Genomic DNA, 22,895 nt, shown 5'->3' with positions numbered 1-22,895 from the left:
GTTCTTATTTATAGTTATTGGAAAATATCTTTTCATATTAAAAAGAAAAATCAGAATGTTGTAGTTCTGTGTATGTTACAACTCATTGTATTCTTCCTGCCCCTGTTCTTCAGATTTCCTGCTTGTCAAGTGTATTTGCACTATGATATGGCAAAAAAAGACACAATTTCTTGGGTAGTACAATAAAAGAAGGGTAGTAGAACTTCTGGTCAGGTGGTTTACAAAGACACTGAACAGTCACTGTTGTGTAGCTATTCCTTAAAGAATGAAAGTAATGAAGCCTTATGTTATTGTAGTTGTCTTAACTTATGTGAAGCATGTCACGCTTGTCTTTTCTCTTTGTTTGTTTTTAAGTGATTTTTGGTCTCCATCACTGCACAGTCCTTTATATGTGTTGCAGATTTGTATAGTTCACTAGTGAAAACAGTTTAGGTCACAGAAGTGGTGACATGAAAATTTACATTAAAAAAGGAATTAAGCTTGTATCATTGCTTGCATGAATGGTTGTGGACAGCCTTGGTGTATTTTTGGCAAGCTGAAAAGTAATATGTGTTCATTTTTAGTTGTTTGTGACTAAATCTTTTATGCCATCCTTCAGTGAATAAAATTTGCAAGTTTAGTGTTGATTAACATAATCAGATCTTGCGAATAGTTCAATGCAAATCTAGTGTAGCTGTTTAACTACAGGCAGTGACTGTGTAGCCAGTATGGCTTCTTAGTTTATGCTTAAGCACTTTTGATTTATAAGAAGCCTTTTTGCTATGTGTGCCCTGAAATGGGAGTGATTTTTTACGAAATATATGGATTTTCATTGGTTTCATGTCAGAATCCTTATTTTCTATTTCATCCTTATAAAAGTATTTTGACTATGTCTTCCAGTAGCTGGAAGATACCTTAATTTGGGTGGTTTTTTCTTGTTAGTATTTTTACTAATCCAGAATATTTATACTAATTTAGAAGAATTACTACATAAGACAGTTAAAAGATTTTGATTATAACTGGAAACTTTCCTTCCACCAAAACTGTAATTCTCAAAAAATAAAAGAATACTAATGTATATGTCTTTGCTAAGACATGGTGTGATTTTCTAGCATATTTAATAAAGAATGCTAAAATTTTGGAATTAAATACCATGCCAACTAAAGTGGGGAAGTAAGAACAGTTGAAGTTAAACAGGAGGGAGACTGATAGTTTATGCTGACATACCCTCAGTGTATGAAAGGATAGAAAACTACTCAACTAATGTAGGGCAGTCTGATGTCAACAGTTGGGGTTACTGTATTTCCAAAAAAAAAATTAAAGTATCTCTTTCCTGAAATGGATATAAAACGTAGCTTAAGTACATAAGAAACAGATACCATAATGACATAATGATTTATTACAGGTTGAATTAAAAGTAAAATTTTCTCCCAGTCTGCAATATGTGCAGAAACGTTTGGTGATAGTTAATAAAATTTGCAAACCTTGATTCTTGCTATGTCAGTGTTGGCTTTTTTCTTTTTTCCTGCTTGCAGAACACATTATACTGGTGTTTGCATATGTGAAGTACTCCATACTTTGCATTTTACATATTGAGTAGGTTTTTGTATTTCTTCGCATAATGTAAAATATGTTTGAGAGTACATTTTGTATATCACAATCGAATGTGTCTGTTTCTGATGCTGTATGCAGGGAAGGGCAGGAAAAGGATGAATCAACAGAACCAATGCAATCTTTATGGGGTTGGGCTAATGGTAATGAAAGAACTTATTAATGTATTAAAATGCCTCAACAGGGATTTGCTGAGAACTAATGCTCTAATGTGTTAGTCATCCTAAAGCTCCTTCTATTTTTACAGGTTCTGAAGGATGTCTGATGCTGGTTTCTGTGATGCCACTTGAAGTCTCCAGCACTCTGGATTTATAAGTAACGTGCAGATTTAACTGCACAGCCTGGGCAGAAAGCATCAGGAGTGCTACTCCTTTTCAGCTCTTTAAGTAGACAGAAGTACAGTATCATCTATCTGCAAGGGAAGATTCTTCAACAGCTTTTCATAGCTAATAATAAAGGCAACATAGTATCATCCACCTTCCTGATTTACAGTGCATCGCCTTCCAAGACAGATGGTCTGTCAGAAGCTGGAGGATGCCTGCAGAGTACATAATAATGAAGTAGTGAAATGATACTGCTGCTACTGCCACGTAATTGCCAGGATCACAGCTGATAGAACTGCACTGCCCTTTTTCTGCTCACTTAATCAGACCAGAGACAGCAGGGTGGACATGGCTGGCTTCGTTAACAACCTGCTAATACTGCTTCTTCTGTTTCAAAACATCTGTTTGGGTTTCAGAAGCCCACTTTCAGTCTTCAAGAGGTGGGTTATGCAGGAAAATATTATGTGTTGAATGCATGCAGTCACAATATTACAAAAGTATGAAAAAGCATGTCCGGATAAAAATGTATTATGGTGTTTGGTTTTGGTCATTGCTCTGCATTTTCTTTCTGCACTTTGAAATGGCACTCTTGTCATACTGAAGACAGTAACTCATGTTTTATCCACAGGGTTGCTCATTAAAGGTGAGTTTAGGATGATAAAATGGCGATTAATAAAACTTTTAGTTACAGCTGTATTTGTAAATCTATTTCAGATGCTAGAGTTAGCTTGCAGGGTAAGATGATGTTTTAACAAGAAAACAACAACTAAGCTGAACAGTCCTGAGAATTTAGCTGTGGTTTGAATTCAAAATTGCATAGGTAAACTTTAATGTAGTGCGGACAAGAGAAGTAGCCTCAGCTCCTGAAAAAAGGATTTTACTGTTGTTGAGGTTTGGGTACCGTGTCACTTCTGTATACAGGAATATACGTAGTCAAAACTTGTATCAGTGTTGCACCAATGTTTCTCACGTCTTACCATTCAGTTCTTTACAGTGATCTACATTACTCTTAAAATTTGTTTATATGTTGCATTCAATACAGAATGTCATATTCGTTGATGTTGCAAAGTTAACTGTTTTACTTTGCTGCTTGTAGTAGCATACAAGTTGCTATAAATGCCATAGTATTTGAAGCAAAAGTTGCCCCTTTGCATGTAATTTAATTTAATCTGTATAGAATTATAAATCAGGCACATAGTCTCAAAAAAACCCTCCAAAACTGTTGTGAATTATTAATAGTACTTGACATATTGTAGTGAACTAATTCTCTATCTGTACATCCATGTGCCTGAGACAATTATTAAGATGAAATAGTAGGTTACGTTTTCAGTTAATATTTTCCAAACTAGTCATCTGATTGCTCAGATCAGGAAATACTTCAGAAAGATGTTTTCCTCAGCTCATGAAGGAGTGAAGTTTTCAGATCACCCCTGGAACTAGGCAGCATTGTCAAACTTCTTTACTAGTTCTGTAGACTCTTACTTTAAGAAAGACATAACAAAAATCAATACTTTGGAAAAAATCTTTCTTCCTTCTTTTTAAGATACAAAGATACTACCACATCTCTTTCCAGTGAATGCCTTGGAAGTGACCAGCCGGTGATTTCTTTTGGTCTGTCAGATTTTGCACTGGACATTCGCATGCCTGGGGTGACACCTAAGCAGGTGAGAGAACTGCAGTTTTTGCCACTTTCTCTTCTTTTAATAATCTAGGAAAACAAAGCCTTCCCTACAATGTCACTCAAATAAAATGAACAAAAAAATCAGGGTAACTTTTATAGATATATATCTATGTTCAGAGAAAAGTAGGCAACAAAGAAGTAACCTCAAATGAGAGAAAAATCTTTTCATTGAATTAATTTCATTTGTAAAATGATGGTTTCATAAACTGAATTGTTGAAGATCTATAATGTGAAATATTTCTATCTGTGCTAGTAAGACATGGAGTTGCAGTTTACACCAAATCTCAGATGATGCATCAGTGAATCTAATTACATTAAACTGTATGTTGCTGCAACTTTGGCAAGCTGACAGAAAACAACCAAAAAGCACTTTAAAAGGCATAGTACTTCTGACCTAGTATTTTTAACTCTCAAAATACTCCATGAAAGCTACTATAAACAAGTTATGATGGTGTACTATTTAAGTTATGAAATTACCTTACTCTTTAAGGTATGAATTTATGATGGTATACTCTTTAAAGATTATATTCTACTGAGCCAAGTGAGTAAAAGTGAAGACAGTTAAGATTTTTCAACTTAGCATTAGCATTTTTAAGATTCACATAAAAGTATTGAGATTCCACTGTCATTTTCACATCTAATTTCATTAGGCAAGATAAAAAATGATTTTTTTTTTTTCTTTTTGCAGTAAGCCGTTGCAGGGAATTACATATATCATTAAGAGGTCTACATCTCTTCTAGAGGGCTACATGTGCTTGAAAAGAGCAGTATGTTGTGCTGCGGTAGTTGATGACTCATTGTTGCAGATAGCACTCTCAAAGGAGTGAAGGGAAAATGAGGTTTTCAAGTTATTGGGGTAAACCCCTCTGGAACGTGTAATTTAAAGCAAGAGGTGTTGTTTCAGCAAGTGCAAAACAGAAATATGGTTTCTACTTTCTAGAAAGATCTTCTTTGTCTGCAGCAAAATATTAAACTTCTCTGTCAGAAAGAGTGAAAAGTGCTCTCAGTTCATCCAGGTGCACATTTATAATTCTGTGTTACTGATTTTACCTGAGAAGCCATCAGTTGAACAGCTAGGAAACATATGAAGAGATCAGACAGTTCAGATTCCTATTAAAAAAAAAACTTCATTGTGTATTGTGTTGTCAAGGCTGGGGGAAAGGTTGCCAAAAACTCTGCATTTTTAAAATGAGTTACTGGGCATGTTGAAGGGGTGGGAGGGCCAGGATTTGTCTTGCATTTAATAACTGTGATTGCTCTATGGGTGCATGAGTGGCAACCAACCCCTTACATGACTTAGGAGTAGTCTACCTATACCTAGTTGTGCATTCTTTTGGCACAGGTACCACACATGAACATTCATTGGAAACTGTTCAATTTCTACTACAGTGTGAAGCATTACTGCCATTGGCTTTCAAAGTTTTAGTATAAGGTCCTAAATTAGGTTGTGCTTTTTTTTTAAAAAAAGCAATCTTCTTCTGAACCCAGGTTAAATAGAAAACATAGAATATTTCCTTTTTTATTTCTAAATGGCTTTAATATGTTCACTCTGTAAATGCATGTAACGACCGTACCCAAAGGCATTCACATCAATTTTATCAGTTAACCTCCGTTCACCCTTCCCATCTTCTAGCAAAAAGACCAAAAATGTTTTCTTATCTGCAAATCACTGCTCTGTGTAATCACATATTGTTATCAGCATTGTACCTGTCCTTTGTTCTCAGTTGCATTTAATTGTTTACACCTATTCACAGTGTCTTCTTTTAAATTAAGTTTGAAGTTATTCATAGCAGGAGTTTTATCTTATCTATTTAGATATCCTTATGAAAGTGAAAGTCCTGTCAGATTTTGAGTTCATGGGTGTAGTGAAATTCCAGTACACGATACATTTCCTTTCTTAAACAGCCTTAGAAGTTGGGGGGAAAAAAGGCTTAAGAAAAAAGAGGTATAAAATAGTTAATAGTGTACCTATCAACCTAGTAGCCACTTTGATGACCGTATAGCCTGATCTCTGTTACATGTAAATAAATTGTGGCAATGAATTTATTTCTTATTGTAGTAAACGAATCATACATTGTCTTTGCCCATATAACTCAGTAAAGTAGGTGATGTTTTTTCTATATGGTCCTATTGTGTATATTCATTTGTTTGGTATTCCCACATTCATCTTCAGAAAGTGTAGGGAATTTTAATACTATGTTTCTATTCTTTAATTCTAAATTCTCCCAATTTAAAGGTAATTTCTGTTCTCTTTTCTTTTAACAGTCAGATACCTACCTCTGCATGTCAATACCGCTGCCAGTGGATGATGAAGCCTATGTAGGTGAGTATTGGTTAGCTTTTTTCTCTTTGACTCATATTAACTTAATCTTTGGACGTTAGAGTTTCCAAAATGCATTTGTCATGGCTAATGCATAAACAAACTAGATGGAGCTGCTTAGAGTCAAGATAACACTGTATCTGAGGAGATTCATGAGTAATAGCAGTTAAGGAGCTGCATGCAGATGCCTCTGTCAGTCAGCACCAGAGAGTCCCATTTGGTGCTGAGTATTGGCTTTCTGTCTTTGGCTGGATACTTAATTCTGCACTGCTGAGCAGACTATTTACCTGCTGGTACAGGCTGTAAATCCTGTGCACTTACAGTCAGTGTTGGCTGCAGAAGGGTTTTACTTGGAGGAGAAACCAAACCCTCTTCTATTTTTTGGGGTTTTTTATGACATGGCATCAATAGGATGGTGGACAAGTAGAAGGAAATACTGTAGTACCTTACAAATGCTGTCATCATATAGATCAGCAGAAGAACACCATCTGTTCAGAAAATCTTTGCGGTACTTAACAATTTTATTGTGCCTTGCCATGAACATCCAGTTGCTCAGAGAGAGAGAAGGCTTATTGGTTTGGCTGAAGATAGTTTTGCTATCAGAACATGCTATAAACGGTATAAAAGGAAACAGTCTTTTTCTTCCTTTACACTTTCGTTGCATTTTAGGATATGTGCACTTAATAAAAGCATGGTGGGACTCACATGTAGTTTTGATGTAGTGTATTATGAGAGTGTTGTTCCATTTGGATTTTCTTGTGGAAATCCCTCAGAAGGTAGAATATTGTGTTTTGATTTTCATGTTGTATTACAGTAACTAAGAAAAATGAGTGAATTTTTTTCCAGTGCTTTCTCTATAGATCAGTTTTGTAAAGAGGTGAGAATCTGATCTCACGTTTTGTTTGTGAGTATCATCCCAGAAGTAAAAATGAACGTAGAAGGGAGTGAGTGTTCACTCTCAAATAAACTACTCTTCTACAACTCTACAGACTCTTCTGCTTTTGTTGATTCATAGAAAGACAGTACTACTAACTTCCTGCTCAAGCAGCTTTTATTTAGTGTTTCACCGAGTTGAAAATTTCCACAGTTTAATTCATTATTAGGTTGCTGCATGTCTCGTTCTGTTGTTTGTGTTGAAGGAACATAAACTTCTTGTGATGGTGTGTATGCTTAAAAGGATCTACTGAAAGAATTTGCTTAAAAGTTGTGCAAAGTCTCAATGCAAGTCATGTAATGCAACCCATTTTATTTTTTTCTGAAGACCTAAAAGTGATGTAAACTAAAAGTTTATATGTTCTTCACATGATTTTTACAGGATTTGGTCACCTTTCCAGTAATCGCTGTTCTTGAGTACCTGTCATTACCAAGCAGAATCAGGTCTCTGAATGGAGAAACCATTCTAGTTGTCATGTAGAGCTTTGAAGAGCAGGAGGAGCTGGATGAGCAATTTATAAAAAAACCCATCTTGTTGTGTGAACTTAAAGTGTTCCCATGATAGATAGCATTCCTTACAAACTCGTATTTTTGTATTCTTTAAAAGTAAAAGAAAATTATTGGATTTTTTCCTCTTTTTTCACTTCCACACAAAATGAATAGGCAAATGGACAGTCTGAAGCATGTGATCGTTCCATTTTGCTTCAGTAAAATTATTGGAAAGTGTTCCTCATGGAAAAGACTCAGATTGGAGTCTTCATAATCAGCAGAAGTTACCTGATCATTAGAAAGAGTAGACTCAATCATATCCAGTTGTAGAGAGCAGAAAGAATGTAGAATGACCTACCTTATAAAATATCTGGATAGAAAATTTAATCTTTTCAAGAAAGAGGTTTTTACAATAGACATCATCACCTAAGAAATTAGCTGCTTGGTGAAGTTTTTCCTTAACTGCTTTGGATATTGTTAAGTGTTGTGAACATACATGTATTTTGTGTTGCTTAAATAAGCATAGAAGATTGACACACAGAGTGTTTATTCTTTTTCAAAGGATAGAGTCTGTATTTTTATGGTTTAAGTAGAATCTTCCTTCATTGCATTGCCAATAAATGGTGTAATTAAGTTGCCTTAAAACATACTGTTTCACTTTGTGACAAAAACAATGGAAGACTAGCATATGAATTGTCACTGGGTTGCTGTTGATGATGTGTTGGGAAGACAGTGTGTGTTCTGAAGAGCTTTAACATGAGGATGTGTGAATACACATAACTGAAACAATAAACTGGGTTCCTGAGACAGTTTGTTGGTAAAGCTACATGTTCTGCCTCAGTTCAGTTTATTTGCTATAAATACCTTGTGTTTTGTTTCCTTTTATGGTTTAGAAGTACATTTTTATGACCAAGTGTCTTCATGGTTTCACCAAGACTTGCTAATTCATTCCTTTTTTTTTACTTTGCTTTGCTATTTTTACTGTTGTTTCTTCCCACCTCCAAGACATTGCAGAAGAGGAGGCTCTGTTATGGAACCCACAGCAAGATATTTTTGTTGCATATTGGTGAAATATAAGAAGAATATAAGAAATAGAAGAATATTGGAAGAGAGCGCTTCATTTTTAGTGTTATATGAGGGCAGTACTACATTTGTTAATAAGTAGAAAATTTTTCTGTAACATTTTTTCATTATTTTTATTAAATTTGTATTTAAGGACTTCGAATTCAGACTTCAATTTTGCTATTTCCTAAAGGAAACCGGTAAACATTCATGATTGCACAGGGACAGTGGGTATAACTTTGTACTTCAGAGCTGGTGAGATACTGTACCAGAATTCACAAACTTGTTTGGAGTCAATTCTCAGACATTATCAGAGGAGGGAATCGATCAAACTTACTTAATGAAATTTCTCCAGCTAGCAGGAGAATTAGAGCAGGTTTTGCCCTATGGGTCTTTTTCAGGCATGCATCTGTATATTTTGGCAGATGCTGTTTTCTGTATTATGTTCTTTAGTGGAGGGGTCAGACTGTCAAGGCTGAGATTTCTGTTTCAACCAGTTGTTGTTTCTCTGTCCCAAAGGGCTGTAAATACTGACAAATCGGGTTAGGGAGAGTGGTTTTTTGTGAGGTGGATTGGTATACATATGGTTTATGTTAGGAGCATGCCTTTTGCTCGTGTGAAGTGAAATGGCTGTCAGATTAGTATGTAAAACATTATTACTGAGTCAGATTAATATGTGATTTTTCAAGAAAGTATTGCTCCAGTTACATTTTTAAAACATACCATTGTGGTTTTCTTCTTCTGCATCATGATTGATTAATGTTTATGAATAAGTAGCCAAACCAGAAACTCAGTTGAGTCTTTAATGGTGCAGGCATTGATAAAAATCGATTTTTCATTACTAAGCTGAAGAGATAGCTAAAGGGTGCTCTACAGACACTCATAAAAATTGAGTCTGACAGTAGGCCACTCAGCCAAAAAACTTGACTGAATTTGACTGTCATCTTCACCTGCTTGCATTCATTCACATGGGCAACCAGTAAATAAATGTCTTTTTCTTACTGACTCACGATAAGTCCCTATCTGTCTGATTGTGCTGTAGAAATGAAATTAAGCCTTCTACGTTCAGCAACACAGACTGACGTAGATGGTTTATTACTCTTCATCCGTAAATGACTCTGAGAAGCTCTAGGTTTGTTACTCTGTTATGGCATGTATAAACGTTCCTGTTGCCAAGCAATGATGTCTTCACTGTACTGGAGGCCTCTAATGTCTCCCTAGTTTGCCGCTCTCCAGACACTGAATTCTTGATAAATTTCTTTAAAGTTAATTCTGCGATAGAGAGGACACTAATATTAAAAAAAAAAACCAAACTATCAACTTTATTTAATTGAATTGTTATTTGTTAAGATTAACTTCTTAGAAGTTGTTTTTTTAAATACATAGCTTAAGTACACACTGTTAAGCTTAAACTGGTGTCATGTTCTGTTCTTTCCGGTTTTTCTTTGAGTTGGTAGTTCTGAGTAGTACTTGATCAAGAAATTAAGTCAGACTTCAATTTTTAGTATGTGTATGAAAACTGCCACTGTTATTTTAGTAGTCATTTGTATCACTTCTGCATGCATTAAATAAATTAACTATTGAGTAATCTTCTGTTCATTAGTGTAAAATGTGGAGGCTGTGAACTAGGAAAATACGACTTTTGTTTAATATTTCTTAAGCCTTTGGTAGTGACAGTTCCCAGCACAGGAACGACATGGGCCTGTTGCAGCAAGTCCAGAGGAGGGACACAAAGATGACCGGAAGGATGGAGCATCTCTGCTATGGGGAAAGACTGAGAAAGTTGGAATTGTTCAGGAGAAGAGAAAGCTTCTGGGTGACCTTCCAGTACCTGAAGGGAGCCCACAGGAAAGATGGGGAGAGACTTTTTACAGGAGCATGGAGTGACAAGACAAGGGGGAAAGGAAAGACAGTAGGTCTATTAGCTATTAGAAGAAAATTCTTTACTATGAGGGTGCTGAGGCCCTGGCACAGGTTGCCCAGAGGAGCTGTGGTTGCCCCATCCTTGGAAGTGTTCCAGGCCTAGTGGAAGATGTCCTAGTGGAAAACTAGGCCTAGTGGAAGATGTCCCTGCCACGGCAGGAGGGTTGAAACAAGATCATCTTTAAGGTCTCTTCAAACTCTGGCCACCTTCTCATTCTGTGACAGGTACTGCATTTGTCTTGAATTCCACATTAATCTCTACGGCTTTTTCAGCACAGGATTTTTTAGATGTTTGTTTGTTTCTTTAAACCTTGTCTTTGGAAAGTTATATGCCTGGGTGTGATGGTACGAAAATAGCTGGACTGGAACCATACTGTAACCACCTGTACAAAGCTCTCTTAAGCTCATAGGCTGACTGTAAGGTTTTTCCGTGCTTCGTTAAGCAATGATGAGGCATGTCAGCTAAAATAGTGTATTCCAGAAATCTGATTTTGCTTTGTTAGCTCTGGTGCATTATTTTCTCTTAGTAAGAAAAGCATTTAGTAAGGTATTTGTGATAAGTTGTGTAATAGTGCTTAAAGGTCGTGTCCGTGCTCTAGGATATCATTGTAATAGGCACTACATGGAGGGAATAAAAGACTTCCTGAAACACTCATTAGAATAACTACTCACAATGGGACAGTGGTAGAGAAATAAAAAGAAATACTGAGACAGTATTAAGCAGCAGGACAGGTGGTGGCTTTAGCAGCTAACAGGCCTAACTTTCAATTTTACCTTTATTGAAGGCTGTCTTTATAGGTGGTACTTAGAGTACGTTTTTTACAAGTACTAATTTTGACCATAAAGTTAATGAAGTTTCACATGTGTGAACTTCTTATAAACCCCTTCAGAAATTTAATCTCGCACTTAAATTGATAAGAGCAGCTTAAAACACCCAAAACACCTGAAAACTATGGTAGGAATTCCACACAGAGCGACATGTTGCCTCTGCCGTGCAAGCATAAACCGTAATTTTACTACTAATTGTTACTGATAAAAACATCAAAACAGAAATTGTCTCCATAACACAGATTAGGTTTTTATCTATGAAATGAGTAGAATTTGCTTATAGCAAAATAAAGATGTTAGGTGGTCTCTAGACTTCATTCATGCTTGCAACTTTTGTACTTCTGAATTCATATATATCATTCAAAGTACCTTCCCAGGGCATGTGGGTACATCTCTTATTTCCCGGATCAAGCCCTCAGCTGTGGCATGCTCATTTTCTTACAGTCTGAACACGTGCCTTGTATCTTCAACCTAAAACTTGACTTGTGTGCCTTAACTTTTGGCTGGTTTTCCTTATTTTCCACATCATATCTCAGCTCCAGAAATTGGGTAGGAAGCTATTTGATTTATTTTCCCCCATGAAACTGGGACAATAACCCACATCATCATTCATTTCAGGAAACCTGCCACAGCTCTGTGTTAAAATACTGACTTCCGAGTGCAAGTAATGCCGTAAACCTCAGGAGCAGAACAGTGTTTCACTGGTTTGTAGCTTCACCATCTCCCCATGTTAATAGCTAGAAGACAGTTACATGGAGGCTCCTCACTGTCTGTGTACATGTAAGGGCAGGAGTAATTTGTCTTCAGAACTTCTTCTGTAGTATAAGGTGAAAAACCATTGCATTCCCTGCATCTGACTTATTTTTAGTAATAAAAGAATGTAGCTTGCTTTATTTTTAGAAATACCTTTTTTATACATTTATGGTCAATATTACTCCCATGGTGTTGGTAAACTTTTTACTATGCTAAACAGGATCACAAGTACTTGAGAAACCAAACCAGTGTTTTATATGTGGCATAGGATAAAGAACAGACATTTGAGAGGTGAATATTCACATCTAAGTTTCTAATAGTGAGAAATTTTGGGCAATGACATCATGCTGACTTCAAACAAATCTTGTTTTCCGTTCCAAAGGGTTTGACGTATTAGTTAGACTCAATCATAATCCCTTCTTGAAACTGTTGTCCCAAGAAAGATGCAGAAAGAATGTAAGCCAGGTAGAATACTGGGAGAAGATACTACTAATGCATAAGATTTAGTTGCTCTTAACTGTAACTTTCTGCTTGTTTGTATTTTTTATGAAGTACAAAAGAAGTTGAGTATTATCAAATCACAAGTGCAGATTTCAAAGGTAGATTGCAGTTAGACTGGTGACAGTAAGACGTTGTGGTTTGGGATACACTGATTTATTACCTAAGTATCAAATTTAACTTTTGTGGGCAATACAGTGGTTTTAATTGGGAACTTAGAGTTTCTTTTTCTTAATAAATGAGGTACAGTGTTTTAGCGTAGAAGGAGGGCCGTTGAATGAAAATTTAAGGAAAGAGTGTAAGTGGAATGCAGAAGGCAAATAAATGGGTGGGGATGTACTTGCCATATTTTGTAGTATTACAGGGGAAAAATGGAACAAGATGATCTTGGTTATGTAACCTACGGTGAGATTATGGATAGCTTACTTGTTTTGCCATATTTTTTTTCAGTTGACTTTAAGCCTCATGCCAGCATGGACACAGTCCATCACATGTTACTCTTTGGGTGTAATGAACCTTCGTCTGCCGAAAATTACTGGTAAGAGCTGCTTCTTGCTTTTGTTATCAACCAGCTCTTTTTCGGTGTTAGTTGCTTCCATATAAACCTTTTCTGGTGTCAGAATTTCTTGGAAAAGTAGGAAAATTTGGAATGAAGAAGAAATGTATAACAATCTGGTCTTTCCACACTTAAAGTGCTCTGGTTTTTGTTTTTTTTTTAACTATCTCCTCTGTTTTCTTCATGACTAATTGACTGTCTTCAAGAAGGAGGCAGGAGCTATAGTAAACAGTGTGTCATTGAATACCAAAAAATCTCGTCTTCATCTATAGTTGGCTGCTTTTCTCTGTATGAAGTCATGTAACAGATGTTCAGAATCAAGCTGAGCAAAGGATAAGCTGAAGAAGCTTATCCAGGGGCTTGGTAGTTGACTTGCCCTTCAAAATGACTAAGCAGTGAGAGCAGAGGGAAACACCCAATGCCACTAAAATAGGTCTGTGGAGGCAAAATGAAGAGAATATGAAGGTGGGTGAGGGTTAATCATCTGTTCAGTAATTTTGCAAATTTTCTGTAGGTTTTCATGAGAGAGCAGATGAGGTATTTTTGCTGATGCTGCAAAGGTTATATGAATTATTCTGAACTGTAGAACAATTTTTATATAGGTGGTCTAATAGAGTTGTGTAATCATAATTTATCTTTTAAGTATTTACCAAAAAGGTAACTAAACCTGGAATTTAGAACTAATAGTATAGTATAATATATTTTCAGGAAAAATACCCCGAAACATTTTGAATGCGTATTTTGGGGAGATGATTTGTTTAATGCTTTAAACATACACAACAAATTTTCCTCAGAAGTTTTATCTCCTGTTTACCCGTCAACCTACAGTTCTAATGTTGAAAATGTTGTAATCTTGCACAGTTGTGCAAGAAAAGTAGATGCTTAAGAAGGTCAGACCAAAGTAAAACGGAAAGCATAGAATTTCTATTCTGTTCTATTAATTTCTTTTTCCAGTAGACTGCTTTTCTGTGTTCTTTTTATTGTGTCTTATATGCTAGAATACACTTGAATACTTTAATATTAACAATACACCAACATAAAACTTCTCCATTCTGGCCTTTTAAAAACAGGTGAGTGTCCTATTTAAAACTGAGTAGATTGTACTTGTGCTGTTTTCATATTTCTGGAAGTAGTTTTATTAGAGCGTTGGAATAATTTGTACATGATAAAACTATGTTGTTACAGATTGATCAGGAGCTTGTGTTGAGATGAAGTTATGAGACAATGCCCAAGTCACATCTAACTGATGTTCTGAGTTTGTAGAAGAGAGGGATCCAAAGCCAAAACCCAAAGTTCTTCAAAACTGAATCAGACTCAAATCCCTGTTTTGAGTCTAGGGTTCAGGTAGTTTGAGCTCCCTGGCTGTACCTTCACTCCTCCCAGCAGGAAGAAGACTCACCAATGGCAGCCTGTGCCGTGTGGCAGCTAATGTTGCTTTTGTTCTTGATTGCTGTAGTTAACACCTACCTGTCAAATGACAAAATACTTAGTTGTGCTGGATTGAGCTTGGCTGGACACCAAGTTCCCACCAAGCTGCTCTATCCCTCCACTCCTCATCAGGATGGAAAAAAACTCGTGAGTCAAAATAAAGGTAGTTTAATAAAGCAAAAGCAAAGGTTCTGCAGAGGCAGAGGAGAACAAAGTATTTTGTTCTCTACTTCCCATGACCAAGCTGCTTTCCAGGAAGCAGGACTTCAGCACAAGTAATGGCTGCTCTGGAAGACAAATGTAATAAATAACAAATATGTATTTCTCCTCCTTTCTCCTCTCTTCTACCTTTTATTGCTGAGTGGATATAATATGGTATGGAACATCCCTTTGGTCAGTTTGGGTCAGCTGGCCTGGCTGTGGTCTCTACTAAGACCTTTCCCAAACACTGGTGTGTTATCAACACCTTTCTAGCTCCTCATGCAAAGCCCAGAGCCCAGCACCATGAGGGTTGCTGTGGGGAAAATTAACTCCATCTTAGCCAGACCCAATACAATAGTGTTGTGTTTAAATCTACTATTTCCAATTTTTCATATGCAGGTTTTGATGAGATCTTGCCTTTTTTTTAATGTGTAGTTTCTGAGGTTTTGTGTTTGCTTTGCATTCTCAAAATGAAAGCTCTTCATTCAGTGTCTCATCATTTCACATCCCTGGTTTTGCAGCAGTTTGCAGCTTTTTATGTTGCTCTGCCCACAGTTATTTGCAGGCTAGAAAGATGATCACGTGTTTTCTACATAAAATAGACTGAAGAGTGCTAGAGAGTTCTAACCTGATTTTGTTAAAGTAATTCTGATGACTGTATGTTACTGGTTTTTATTGTTGTTCATTTTGTTTGATTATTTGCTGTTCCTTTTGTTACCTGAAGGCTCACAAGTGATGACTTCTCTTGCTCTTCCATCTAGTAGGGAAAGAATGGTTGTTTGAGCAGGCTGCTGTAAGGCTTCTTTAGCAAGGATCCTTACTTTTTACGTGGTCAACATCTTTACAGAGCCAGCTTTTATTAGATTAAGGTATGCCACATAGATCTTTTTGTCTCTTAGTTTCTTTTTCAAAGTTCTGGCAATATTAGTTACATATGCTTTTGCAAGTCAAGAGCTACTTCTCTTACCGTCATGATGTGGATTAGTTTTATTATGGAAAAATAGGCTGTTAGGAACATTCAGAATGCAAGGTCAAAATTAGTTTTCCTGAGGTGTGACGTTTCATTCAGGCCAGTTTTGAGTGAGGAGGAATGAGAAGCATCCAGATGACTCTGTTGGGGTTAGCTGCCCTTTCGCCATAGCAGCACTAAGCCAAAATCTGTGATGCCCATCTGGCCTGCTGCCCTTTATAATTTGACACTATTCCTGCAAATGTCCCTGGCCTTCATAAAGGCTGTCAAATTGTATGGAAGCTGTGCTGGTTTCATCTTTCACTGCAATGTGGTAGAATTTTTATCTGAACAAATCCTAAATGTTATTCTCCCTTCTTGAAATACACAGGCCTTTCCACAGGAAAAAAAAAAAGTGGTTTCCCAGGGCTCATTGCCTCAGGTGTTGCTCAGTGCACTAAAAAAATGGTGTAGCTGCTTCCATTCCTTGATCACAATTAATCTAAAACCAGTTCAGCCGCAATGGCAAGTTTTGCCTGAGCTGACAAACTGTGTTGAAATTGAAATAACATGCCTGCACTGATTGATCGAAAGTTAAGATTCTCTGTAGATAATCAGGAATGCACTTGAATGCTTTAAAAGAAAATGTTGAATTATTCAGAATTTGTGGGTCTCCTGGCAAGACAGGTCTTGTGCTGTGTCAAACCTAACGCTGAAATAAACTCTCATGAATGAGCTGATTCATAGACAGAGCCTGTATTTTGAGATCAGGCATGGCAACTTTAAATAGTTATCTAACGCAAATGAATGTATAAGTACAGGTCATAGATGACAACCCAGTAATGTTTCTATCAGACTAGCTGTTTCTGTTGGCAGGAAAGAATGGTTCTGGAAGCCCTTGACATCAATAGCTCAGTAGAGGTTGCAAAAGATGTCATGACTGGTTCAGTGAAGGACTTCTATTTCGTTGCATGGGGGAAAGTGGGGACAGTAGAAAGAATTGTATTTTTGGGTGTAGTTTCTTACCATTGCCACTGCCCTAGAATGGTCTGCAACATTCAAGAGATAAAAATGATGATTTGTCTTACTCAGTCACCTCAATTACCCTTTTTTTAAAGCCTTAGTTAGTGCTGAGGAGTACAGTATAATAGAGAAAGAAATAAAAGAAGTTATTTTTTACCATAACCAATGCAAATATGCTGAAGGGATAGCCAAATAGTGGTCTTGCTGACATAGTGAAATATTTTACTTTCAGTCTAGGTAATCAGTCAAAACCCCAGTGCCATTAATGAAAACAGTTTTTGAACTGACCCAAGATTGGGGAGAATGTCTTTGGGAAGTCCAGGAGAGTTTGCAAAAACCGCAAAGATCCAAGAAGTAGTCAGTAAGCTCTCCCCTACCCGCCTCAATCCCAAATTTTGAGTCAAAATCAGTTTTTAGAAAAAGATTGAGTAATATGCAGCTGTAATCCATTTTTAAGGTACTCTGTGTCACTCATTCTGTTTAGAATCTCATTTTTGTATGTAAAGAAGCTATGACTTTCAGTGATTTTGTTTGTTAAATTTTTATGTTTTAGTAGCTCCCTGCATTTCAATCTGTTTATCTTATCTCTTCTTTGCAATCTCCTCTAGGTTTGTTTTTTCCTGAAAACTTGATGTTTCAAGATTATAATTGGTGGCTAAATGAGAGAGTTGACCATTTTTTAAACAAAATGAAAGAGCAGTGTCTGTATTTCATCTTTGTCCCCTGCTGTCTTCCCCCTCCATTCTGGTAGCATCTCAGGAAGACAGTTTGAAAACAACCTGCACAGGTTTTTTCCTAATTAATGTGTTCTTAGAAATACTGTGGTATAAATAAAGACTGTCTGGCCCAAAGTGTGGTGGTAAAGCTGTGACTGTGCTTAAAGTTCCTTCTGGCATTCCTCCTAAACAATCTCTTCAACACATTTCCAAATCGTGCAGCTCAATACCGGGTTAGATCTCTGAAGTCTCTTGAGTTTTTTGTGTAGTAGCAGTGGGAAGCTGCATAGTTTTCAGCTGCAGCTGCATCTATCAAAACATTTCACTTACTCTGAGGTAAGTTTTGATTGTCCTTTGGGATGTGGGTGTGTTTGAAGGGGAAAGTGACCAAACTGTTAGTTATGAAGGTCTAGAAATACATGTTGTGGGTATAACTACTATAAAAGAAGTGGTGTGTTCCCTTTTCTCTTGATGCTTTCATGATTATAGCAAAGCTTTCATGAAATAAATACAGTAGCTACGCTGCAATAAGGCTCACTGGGATCAAAGAAGTACATAATGTCCTGCTGAGGTGGTTTGATATACATGCCAGAAGAGCTGGTTATCTCTGAGAGATACCTGGAAATCATCATCGTCATTTGCACATATGGCTCAGCCATCCGTAACAGGAACATGATTGAGCCTTCATCTGCTAGGTGTCCTGGTCTTTTATGCTCTTCCTCACACTGTGTGGCACTCTGTTTTCCCCAGAATTTCAGGTGACTGAAACCATGCCTTACATATACAAAGGTTTTCCCAGGTGTCTTTTTACAAGCAGTGATAAACAGAGCAGGGGATGTACCATTTTGGTTTAGAATGAAATACTGGCATTGGTGCCAACCTTCATCACATCTGGTTTGGGTCAGTTGATGTAGTCTGAATAGTTTCAGGGTGAGGCTTTCTAAAAGTCTTACTGTGTATGCTGCACCTGTGGAATGACTTCTACACTCTGTGCTCAGGGCCGTGGATGGTTTGCCTTTGGAAGAAAGTACAAATACACCCTGTAAATAAACCTCTTCCCTAATTCAGGATCAGGAGGGAGAAGTGTATTCTAGGTGGGTGTTTGCAAAGCTCCTTAGGGTCCCTTGTTTGATTATCCACGTATATGGTCATGCAGCCTACACCCACATATGTGCCTTCTTGGATGTGGTCAAGGTACATTGTGCTGTCTGTATACTGTGTCTGGCCTTTTACAGATTTGGTAGTGTCTCTGCCTCAGGTTTACCAGTTCTTGCAGATTTAAGATGTCTAAAATTTATCAGTCTTCGGGAGTCTTTCATTCTTCACCCTCAGTGTCACCTACAAGGTGCTAGCTGCAGAGGCTAGGGACGACTCAAGCTCTCAGTTACTGTAAATATTTGTGACCTGTTTGTGGCCTGTTACTTGGCAAACTCTTCTTTTTTCTTTTTGTTTTCCCTTGGGTTTTTGGTTTGTATTTTTTTGGTTAGTTTGTTCGGGATTTTTTTGGTGATTGTTTCTTTTTTTGTGTGTGTGCATGTATGTGTGTGATTTTTCTATTTTGAAAAACAAGAAATCGTGCAGTGGAATAAAAATTAACATAAAGCAATGAGTTTAAATTAAGTACAGGGAAGAGCGTGAGTGCCTCCTATCTGTGGGTTCATATACAGCCTCCTGTCACTTTTTGGGATGATTTTAAAATGAATTTTAAATAACCAATTTTATGCTGAAGCTTTGATGTCTTGTGGGGTTTTTTTCTGCTTTGTGCCTGAGTCCTGTCCCTCTTTGTAAATGTGGCAGCCACTGTCATTTTGTATCACTTGAGTCAATAATGCTAGAAATTTTCATACAGTTCATTACCATAAAAGGTTCCTTCATTTTTCCTATCACTGGTTAATAGGCTGACAGAGCCCATCAGAGCTGTCCAACACTGCCTTAAGGTGAAGGGAGGAAAAAAAAGGTGGAACATCTACCAATATCTCTGAAAGCACTCTGTATTAAAAGAGCTGTGTTTAATCAGCATACATTCAAAAACATCTTCATAGATCTTAAAATGAGTGGTTTTGCATGTAACTCACCTGCTGGTTTCTGATTTCAAAATTTTAAAAGTAATATTCCCTTTTCTTTCTTCATACTTTTAGGGACTGTGATGAAGGAACATGCAAAGATAAATCGAATATTTTGTATGCTTGGGCAAGAAATGCTCCACCCACCAGGCTGCCCAAAGGTATTGGCCCTTTAATATTGAGTTCTTGTGTGCAGGGGCAGGGGAAAAAGGAGGACATGGAAGTAAGCACCTGTCATATCTGGGAACATCCTGTAATATTTTCATTATGTCTAACTGATAGCAACTGTATAAACATCAACCTCATTAACTATGAAATGTATTATGCTAGCTAATATACTTGCGGGTTTTTGTCATTCTGTTTGCTATACCATTTTGGGTTTCTGTAGGGGTAAAAAAGGCTGAGGGAGAGATAACTATCATAATATAATGTTTATTATTATATAGCATTAATCTTGCATTTCCTACTACGTGTTACTAGAAGGTTACCACTTATGTATCTTTCAGTAGCACACAAACTACATGAAAATATTTTTGCTTGTTGGGAAGGCACAGACAACTTCAATCTAAACATTGAATTTTTTCTGTTTAAAGTATACATTGGCAATTTAATGTGTTTTTCATTTTTTGATGCTTTGATGCAGTTGAGCAACATGCTTGTATACCCATTTTCTTGCATGATAGACAACTCTGCTGAATTAAATCAAAACAGGGAGAAGTGCTTCTTTGTAATAACCACTAAGGGTCTTAGAAATATCTACCATCTGTATAGCCTCAATCTGAAAATATCTTGAATTTTGAGTGTTTTTTCTTTCATCTTTTGCTGCCCATTTTCAAAGCCAGGAACCAATATCATGAAAATGTTTTGGTTTTTTTTAATAATCCATTTACGCACTTAACAACATGAATATTACTTGATTTGGTTATCAGAATGTAAAGTTTAAAAAAATTGTTAAAATGGAGGATTCTTTAAAAGTTTTGTACTTGGAGGATTCTGTGGAAGTTTTGCTGTTAAACCCCAGCTAGTAATGCTTTCCTTGTTGGTAAGCTGTGCAAAAATACAAGGTTTGTAGGGAGTATTCACAAAGATGCCTCATTTGTGCACAGAGGCTGCAGTCCCATTTGTAAGTTGGCTTTGCCTGTTACTGTGGGATTCTCTGACCAAATACAAAGCAATTGCTTTCTCTGCTTCTTTTAAAAAGTGTTCATTGTAGAATTGCGTTAGAGAAATCCTTTTCTGATAACTGGAATTTCATTATTTCAAATTATTTCAAGCTTCTCTATTGTGTTTTGTGCCCGTGCTTGCTTCTCTCATCAAGTAACATAGCTGCATAATTTCCTCAAGATTTTTTCTGCATGTAATATTTATTTAAATCTAAAAACATTTTACTGTGGATCTTTTTTTCTTATCAGTCTCAATGTCTTCTTAGTAAGTTAGTGTTAATTAGTTTGTATCATGCAGAGTTTGTATGAGAAATGAAAGTTCCACCAAATCTTACATGGATGACAAAACTTCATTTTTATTTAAATTTTTATAAAAATTTTTATAAAATCTGTATTAATGTTCTTTGATTGAGAGGGTTCTCTTCATAAAGCAGATATGTATTATTAATTAAGTTATGGTTATTTAACTTAATTAATTAAGCTTCTTGATCTGTTTGGGATCATGGGCTGGTGGTTTTCCTGGGTTTCAGGACAAAGTTCACTTCAGTGGTGTCTGAAATTTTCAACCCCTTCACTCTTAGCCATTAAAGTGATTCGTATTTTTTTATGTGGTCAGTGATGGTGAATTATCTTACATTTTATTGTTTCTGAAAACAATACATTTTACTTCTTTTAGGTGTTGGATTCAGAGTTGGAGGAGAAACGGGTAGCAGATACTTTGTTCTCCAGGTACACTACGGAGACGTTAGTGCATTTAGAGGTATGCATTTTGGAAATTTGCTCTGTAAGTTGTATCAGCTACAGCATCAAAAATATTTACCTCTAGAAAATAATTTTTCTGTTAGTGCCATTTGCAAAGATCAGTGGGCATATTTGTAATACAATTTGTGTATTAACTTGACTTTATAAACTTGATTTATCACTATAAATATTTGAAAGGTGAACACCTTTTTTTCCCCTCAAGAAATGTGGAGCAAATGATTTCAAGTAATCAAGAAGCAGATTAATAATTTTAAGTTTGGGGGAGAAAGTTGAGGTTTCCATATATCATTCAGCATTTTCTTTAATCAAGTTGAAACAAAGAGGTGTGAACACACTTAACCTGTCATTTTACTTGAACAGATTATATTTACTGGCCAATCTGTCATGGTATTTGTGTTTGGAAAAAATGTAATTCATGGAGACAATGTATTTTTTGTTTCTTTGTTTGGCTTGGTTTTTTGGTTTTTTTTAAAGATGAAACACTCATTTCAAGCATAGCAATATGCTTATACTTGTCATTGAATGTTTCACAGAATCACGTAATGGTTGAGGTTGAAACAAACCTTTGGAAGTGATCTGGTCCATTCCCTCCCTGCTCAAGCAGGGCCACGTGCAGCCTGTTGTCCAGGCCCATGTCCAGGTATATTCAAGGGTAGAAACACCATAGGGCAACATCTGCCAGTGCTCAGTCACCCACACAGTGAAAAAGTTTCCTGATGTTCAGCGAGAGCCTCCCATGTTTCAGCGTGTGCCCATCACCTCTGGTCCTATCACTGAGCACCACTGAGAAGAGCCTGGCTCCCTGTTCTTTGCACATTCCCTCCTGATCCTTCTCTTCTTTAGGCTGACGAGTGCCAGCTCTCCCAGCCTTTTCTCATAGGAGAGATGCTCCAGTCTATTCATAATCTTTGTGGCCCTTTGCTGGACACTGTCCATGTTTTTCTCACACTGGGGAGCCCAGCACTGGACACAGAACTCCAGGTGCGGCCTCATCAGTGCTGAGCAGAGGGGCAGGATCCCCTTTACTGATCTGCTGGCCCTGCTTTGGCTGATGCAGCACAAAGCACCATCTGCCTTCTTTGCAGCAAGGGCACACAGCCAGCTCACACTCAGCCTGAGGACCCCCAGGTCCTTTGGTGACAAGCTGCTTCCTAGCTTTTTGTTGCCTAGGGTTGTACCTTCCCACATGCACAGGTCTTCCAAGGCAACTTGGCACTTCCCCTTGCTCTTCATGAGGTTCCTGTCAGCCCCTCTCTCCAGCCGGTCCAGGTCCCTCTGGATGGCAGCACAACAGTCTGGTGCATCACACACTTCCCCCAGTTTGGTGTCATCTGCAATTGCTGAGGGTGCACCTGCCCCATCATCCAGGTCATTAATGAGGATGTTGAACAGGACTGGAGCTCAAGTATTGATTCCTGGGCTATACTGCTAGTTGCCATCCTCCAACTAGAAAATCATTCAGCTGGTGTTCAGTCCACCTCAGTGCTCATCCAGACCATATAATGAGCTGGGATTTGGGAAATTTGAATTTCATTAATTCACATTGACATATTGGTGGTGATTTTTGGGGATTATTTAATTAATTTATTTATTTGTTTATATTTCATGTTGTACTTTGTTCTTTAAAGCGCCTT

At 37.1% G+C, this 22,895-nt stretch overlaps 1 protein-coding gene across 17 annotated transcripts in view; it reads left to right on the top strand.

Moving 5' to 3' along the window:
- Positions 1-22,895, top strand: part of PAM (peptidylglycine alpha-amidating monooxygenase) — a 123,989-nt gene that overhangs the window by 50,866 nt on the left and 50,228 nt on the right. For 16 of the 17 annotated variants that reach the window (XM_039566560.1, XM_039566558.1, XM_039566557.1 and 13 more), the window contains 6 exons: positions 1,838-2,353; positions 3,457-3,577; positions 5,860-5,917; positions 12,851-12,938; positions 19,412-19,497; positions 21,176-21,259. In XM_039566560.1, coding sequence (XP_039422494.1) covers positions 2,262-2,353; positions 3,457-3,577; positions 5,860-5,917; positions 12,851-12,938; positions 19,412-19,497; positions 21,176-21,259 — 529 coding nt within the window. In that variant the 5' untranslated portion in view covers positions 1,838-2,261. The remainder of the gene's footprint in view (positions 1-1,837; positions 2,354-3,456; positions 3,578-5,859; positions 5,918-12,850; positions 12,939-19,411; positions 19,498-21,175; positions 21,260-22,895) is intronic. The other variant, XM_039566552.1, reaches the window with a different exon arrangement.

This window comes from Corvus cornix, chromosome Z (assembly GCF_000738735.6).
Source record: "Corvus cornix cornix isolate S_Up_H32 chromosome Z, ASM73873v5, whole genome shotgun sequence".
Lineage (NCBI taxonomy): Eukaryota > Metazoa > Chordata > Aves > Passeriformes > Corvidae > Corvus > Corvus cornix.
This window is presented reverse-complemented; position numbering and strand designations above follow the sequence as displayed.